The 6,745-nt window shown below is 42.9% G+C and overlaps 1 protein-coding gene across 1 annotated transcript in view; it reads left to right on the top strand.

Annotated features, from left to right (window-relative positions):
• The first annotated feature begins 5,290 nt into the window (after positions 1–5,290).
• Positions 5,291–6,745, top strand: part of ANP32A (acidic nuclear phosphoprotein 32 family member A) — a 50,944-nt gene continuing 49,489 nt past the window's right edge. The window contains exon 1 of the mRNA XM_027851496.1: positions 5,291–5,501. Coding sequence (XP_027707297.1) covers positions 5,448–5,501 — 54 coding nt within the window. The 5' untranslated portion in view covers positions 5,291–5,447. The remainder of the gene's footprint in view (positions 5,502–6,745) is intronic.

Raw genomic sequence — 6,745 nt, 5'->3', positions numbered from 1 at the left:
TCTTAGGCTCTTCTGTTGAAGATGAAAGACAGGTTCACTGTTACTGCTATTTACTTCAAATTTTCCTTAATAACTATGTAGAAAGCTGGTTCACTAATGCTTAATTTATTTTTAATATAATTCTCTTAAATAGTAATTCCAAATGGAGGCTATATATTTGAATTTTCTTGTCTTTGAAATATTAAGACATCTTTAAAAGTTAGAGTATTTAACTTTTTATTGCTTTTTAAAATTATATACATAATATTTCACGTAATGATTCTGACACATGTGTATCAAGTAGGGGATTTAAATATCCAGACAAGTGCTTAAGTTCAAAATATCTCTCTTCTCTTACTTGTCTTTTAAATAAATATATTTAAATATAAAGTAAATACATAAAATTGATAGGTAGTAACCTCTGATCTTTGGAAAAGCACAATCAAAGCCTTTTTAAACAAAAGTCAATTTTTTAAAGTAAACATTTTAGATATAATGTCAATATCTTTTTTATTCAAATCTCACTTTAATTTAATGTGTTGGTTAACATTAGACTTTAAAGGAATAATCTACACCCCTAAAAACTATTTAAAATACATACTAAAGGGAAAATAATCACACTGATGTCACAACTGTCTTTGAATTCCAGGCACCAGAACTGTATTATATAGGAGTTTCCAATGCAGTGGACAGGTTTTAGTGTGTACATTATTCAGTCTGAAGAAAAATTAAGCTTAGTTTTCTAATTATTATGAGTACTCAAGAGGAAGATGCTAACTTTTTTCCATCTTCACTTACGCCCAAAAGAGCAAATGAGGTAGTCAAAGGATCATAGGATGATGGAAAGGGTCCTCTAAAACGATATAATCCAATGCCCTTATTTTACAGATAAGAAAATTGAGGCCAGGTCAGAATTGCTTTGGCCATTTACTGTTTAATTCAGACCTGCACAACTTGGCAATAGGTAGGGGCCAAAATTAAAATAGCCTAAACTTCTTCAGGCCACAGATAGGTTAGACTAGAAACAGACTGAGGATGGTTGGTTGCTGTGGGTCATGTGACAAACAGGAGAGTGTACAGGTTCAACCCTACATTTTTCAAGGGCTGCCCAAAATCCTTTGGTGGCCTACAAGCAGCCCGCAGGCTATATGTTGCACTGGACTGGTTTAATTTCTTGTAAGTCATTTCACCTAAATCAATTTCTTCATCTGCAAAAAGAGGATAGTAATATTTGCACTACCTACTGTACAGGGTGGTTGGGAGGAAAAATATCTTGCAACCAGTGAAATGCTATATAGCAATATCAGATGTGATTATTGTTATAGGTAAGAGATTAAAGCTAGATGAGGGGCACTTTCCAATAATTACAACAATTCCAAGACAGAGCAAGAAAACATCTTTTTAAAATCTTTACAGAAGAAATACAAATACCTTTCTAGAATGGTCTGGGATGAAAGGGCAGTTGTTGGTAGTGGGTAGTGGTGATATAGTGGAAAGAGCATTGAATTTGATGTCTGGAGATGGGTTTAAGTCTGGTTCTGCCACTTAACTGTGGTATCTTGGTTAAGTCACAAACTATTCTCAGTTTTCTCATCTATAAAATGAGGATAATACTTCAAATATCTACTTCAGAGAGTTGTTGGGCAATTCTAGTGAGTTAATACAGGCAAAGCATTTTGAAAACCATAATGTACTACATAAAAATGTGAGCTATTACTATAAATTCTACTTTTCAGATTACTTCAGTGTTTAGTGGTTATTCTGAAGTATGAATATAGTGTGATGCTTGTCTAGTAGAAAAGTGAAAGAATGATTTTCTAAGCTCCTATGTAAAATCTACTATCAAAATGGATAAAACAAATACGCTTCTACAAAACAGAACTCAATTTCATTTAAGACCTGGTCTTTTCATCAACCCTCTTCTCCAACCCTCCTATTTGACTGTCCCAAGTAGAGGTTATTTTCATATTTTCAGTTTGATTTCACATGTACTCTGCATAGTAGGTGACTATTTTATCATACTATTTCTAGTACTTACATAAAACATTCAATTGCTCTCGGCTTGGAGGAACTGACTGGGCTCATCTATACTGTTTCAAAACCTGATTGGCCAGGTAATAATGGCTATTCTAGTGGCAAAAGAACACTTTCCCTCTTCAGCAATACAGGTTACATTATGTTCCTCAGCTCAGAAATAAATTTAGTTACTTGGGGATGTGAATTTATTATCAAAACAGTTATGTATTTATATCACTAACTCCACTCAGTGTGATACATACACAATGAATATGAGTATCTGCTAAGGTTTTGTTTTTGCTGAAACAATTTAAAATTGTTTAATTATTTCTGGATCTTAAAATCATCAGTCAACCCCTGGAATTTGCAGCAAAAGATCCTTTTTTTAAAAACACAGTAACTTCTGTGCTGCTATGTTACACAGTTACCATATATTATATTGAATCAAAGTGTTCTTGGCTAAGTTTTTCTGAGGTTTGTTTTGATACATTCTTAAGCACTATATCCTTAAGTAGCAACTGAGTCATGGGCAAATTAGGTAGTCTGCTTTCTCAAGGCCTTATTTTTTCTACAAAAGACACGTACACAAAACCCCACAGCACATTAAGAGAAAAAAAAAGATAATTTTTGATTTCCTTATTAAAGTGAGGGGATTAGTGGTGACTCGAGTTCTCAAAAACCAGAGCAAGAGGGCTAGAAAATCCTAATAAGCTGCAAAGGCCTAAGGCTGGACATGTTTGCCCATCTTTCAAGGACAAGGACTTAGCTTCTAGCTAAGTTCAAAGAAGCTCATCATCAGAAGGCTCATTGAAGGGTGATGATTTTTCAATCACCGCCATTCTCAAAAATTATGTAGGTATAGAGAGAATACTCACATCAAAGAAATACTGATGTGAATAATTTGATCATATAAATATATTTGGGGCAAAGGTTAACAAGGCTGAAGTCATTTTATAAAAATTAGCGTCTTTCCCATGAACACATACTACCCAATGACAGAAAAAAAAAGTTAAGCTAATTTTGCTCTGAAAAATATAGGCAGAGTTGGAAAGGTAACATCTTTAGTTACGCTCTTCATTCTGTATTTCCTAGCTAGTCAAAATTTAAATATTATTTCACCCTTTTATGTTTTGTTTATTACTTGGTATTTCATCAGAAAATGAGAACTAACTAAATATGTTTCTGTTAAGAATGTCCTGTGCCATTTTCTAGTGAGGGGCCTAAATCTGTAATCCATCAGCTTAATATCTTATGGTGACTAGAGTTGTCTCCCCAGTGTATATATTCTATTTGTTTATATAAATGTGTACTGTTTATTTCCTGTCCCTTTTGATTCCCTCTTCCACTGAAGGAAAGAATGTTTTACACGTAAAAAAAATGAAACTGTATTGGAAAATTACGAAACAATATTTCACATTTATTGTACATACAGCAAGTCCACTCCCCACCAACCCTCCCCACTGAAACATATGCAACATCTTTAGATCTGGCAGAAAAGCTGTCTTTGATGTTTTTAGTGATGAGGCAATAGGTACACTGCACAAAGTATGGTACAGTACAAAGGGCCCTGAACTTGGGCAAATCACTTAACTTCTCTAGGCCTCAGTTTCCTTATTTGTAAAATGATAGAGTTGGCCTAAATGATTTTGAAGGTCCCACCTAGCTTGAAAGTTTACAATCCTATGACTGGAAAGTCAGGTTAGTCTCAGGCTCTACCACTAATTTGCTGCCTGACCTTCAGCAAGTTGCAACCTCTCTGGACCAGTTTTCTCACTGCAAAATCAGGGGGCTGGAAAAGATCATCACTAAGGCCCATTCCCCACTCAAAAAATGCTATGCCTTTAAACTTTAACCAGAGGAAAGAGCAAGAATGTCCCATATAATCCTGCTGAACTGACAACTTTTACTCACTTTCACTGGCGAAGTTATGGAAAGTAATCTAGTATTCAGGGTGTTTGTAAAGATTAAGGTCTCCAATGTCTCTCCCATAAAATCAATATATAAACTTTGAAGAAAGCTCTCCTGTAACCTAAATTTAATTAAATAAGTAGTCAACTGATAAAAATCAAAAGATAAAGCTGTGAACCAAGTCTTGGAAATATGTTTGTAACACTTTTCACTCTCCCTCATGCTAAAAGGCCAGAGATAGGTATCTAAGGCTGGGGACAACTAAAGAAAGCTTATTAGAATCACCTCCTCTCACTCTATTTTCCTTCTTCCTTTAGAAAAAAAAAAGAGTGGCATTATTTATTTCATCCACAGGTCTCATTCCTTTATCCACCCATATATTTAATGGGGGGGGGAGGGAAGGAAAGGGGAAGCATCTTCTGGAGTTCTCCCCATCGAGGCTGATGTTTCTTTGACAGCCTTAGAAATACCGTGGAGAGGGTATTGATAACAACGCCAGAAGTTCATCTAGCACCCCTGGAGCACCCCGGAGCAACAGGGTAATTGTTATTTATTTGGAAGGGTGGGAAGGGAAAGAGTGAACTATACTGGGCTCTGGCAACTGAGGGACGAGTTCGGGGCATGGCTGAGCCCCGGGATGGGGCTGGGGCGTAGGGGGGAGGCAGTGGGCAGTGGAATTCCTTCGGGGGGGGCTGGGCAGGAAGCGGGGGGAGGGAGGACGGAGGGATGGACGGTGGGACAAACCACAAACATCCTTCCCCTCCCCGAATACCCGGTCCTCCCTCGCCACTCCGGATCCTTTTGAGGCTCGCCCACCCTTCTTCCCACGCGCGGCGCGGCTGCGGAGTGGGGAGGGGGGGAGGGCAGCCCCGGAGGATGCTCGCCCGCCTTGCCCCGCCCCGCGGCGACCGCGCGGACTGGAGGGCCCGACCCCCGGCTCGGCGCCAAGCCCTCCTCAGGGCCTTGTCCCAGAGCCCGCGGTGGTGGGCCCCCCACCCCGTTATCCGTCCCCACCTCCTCCCCCAACAAAACGCGGAAGCCGCCCGCCCGCCCCCCTACATAACGCACCTGCGGCCCCGCCCCCGGGAATAACGCCGAGGCGGCGGCGGCTAGTCATGGCGGTTCGGCACCTCGAGGCACCGTCACCTTTTTTTTTCCCCTACTTTGCCGCCGAACGGCCGCAGCTCTTTCCAGCCGCCCCGAAATCTAAGGGGTCCGTCTCCAGCACCACAACCCGAGAGCAGTGCCCCCCCCCGCCCACTCCGCCGCTCGCCTATTGGTGTTGGCCTCCGCCGCCGGCGTCTTCATTGGCCACCGCCGGGAGGCCCTGCGTGACGATTGGTCAGGGCCGCCGTCGCTCCGCCGAGGGCCCGAAGAGCCCGCCTTCGCGGCGATCAGGTTAGTGTGCGCCGCGGGTGCTGGGGGCTCGAGAGCCGAGCGGAGCTGGTTGAGCCTTCAAAGTCCTAAAACGCGCTGCCGTGGGTTCGGGGTTTATTGATTGAATACCGCCCAAGCGGGAGACTTCTGCAAAGAGGGAGCGAGAGATGGAAATGGAGAAACGGATTCATTTAGAGCTGCGGAACAGGACGCCCTCCGATGTGAGCATTTGCCAAAAATAGATATATGTATTTCCACTTTTTTTGGTGGGGGTAGTGGTGGTGTATTTTTTTATTTTTATTTTTTGGCGCGGGGGGTGGGGTAGGCTGGGAAGCCTGTCTGCAAATGAATTGCAAGGTTGTGGGGGTTGCAATGGCCATGCATGTTCCGGCTGCTATTGCCGCTGCCGCCGCTGCCCTTGGTGTGTGACTACCTGTGTATGTGTGTGTATGTGTGTATGTGTGTGTATGTGTGTCTCTGTATGTGTCTGTGTGTATGTGTGTGTGTGTGTGCACACCCCATTGGGGGGCCAGAAGGCGCACGCGTTATGGTCTGAGAGAATGAGGGAAAAAATAACACATTACGAGCCCGCTGCTCCAATGAGTCGGTGTCTGGATGAAAGATAAATGAAGGAGGAGGGGTGCGGGGAGGAAGAAGGGGCTGCCTCCTGAATTTACCCCCCCCCGAAAAAAGGAAAGAAAGAAAGAAAGGAAGGAAGGAAGAGAACCCCCCCCACCCCGTACCCCCTCCCTTCCCATGCACACAGCACACAATAAGTTTTGTGCTTCTTGAGTCGGGTTTAGTTCCCGATATATTTGGGCTAAGTACCCCCACCCAGGGAAAAGAGTGTGGGGAGAGAGGATGCAGTGGAGTTGGGAATGGTTCGAGTTTAAAGTGCGTCTTCGTTTCTTTGCAGTGATCAGGCGAGAGACGGGGGAGCCATATTTGTAACTTTGTAGTGTTCGTGAACGCGCCCTTTCTCTCTCTCCCCCTCCCTCCCTCCCTTTCTCTGTCTCCCTTTCTCTTTCTCTTCTTTCTCCCTTACTCTATCCTACCTTCCCTTCAGATGCTGAGGATCCCTCTTCTCCTTCACCTCCCCAAAAAAATTAAAAGGGGATTTTTTTATAGGGAGAAGACGTTTGAAATCACCGCGCCTCCCCCCACCTTGAAAGCGATTTCAAGTTAGTAAAAGGCAGTATGTACCCCTTCTCACTCCAGTCCTCAGCAAACCCTGACCCCCACAAAGGTGAAGGGCTTTTTACCCCCTAAAACAAGCATTCCACCCCGGGTGTTTTTTTTTTCCTCCGCGGTTAGCACTTAGGCAGCTGTTGGGCGCCTGGCTGAATAAACGAGAACAAGAAAGTTTGTCAGGACGCAAGCAGTCCATGGCTGGTGGCGGTGGTGGGTATTGGCTGTGTCCAGATTTATGCGAGCACCAGAAAACCTGTATCTCTAGGATCGGAGC

This window comes from Vombatus ursinus, unplaced genomic scaffold (assembly GCF_900497805.2).
Source record: "Vombatus ursinus unplaced genomic scaffold, bare-nosed wombat genome assembly UNPS02009205.1, whole genome shotgun sequence".
NCBI lineage: Eukaryota > Metazoa > Chordata > Mammalia > Diprotodontia > Vombatidae > Vombatus > Vombatus ursinus.
This window is presented reverse-complemented; position numbering and strand designations above follow the sequence as displayed.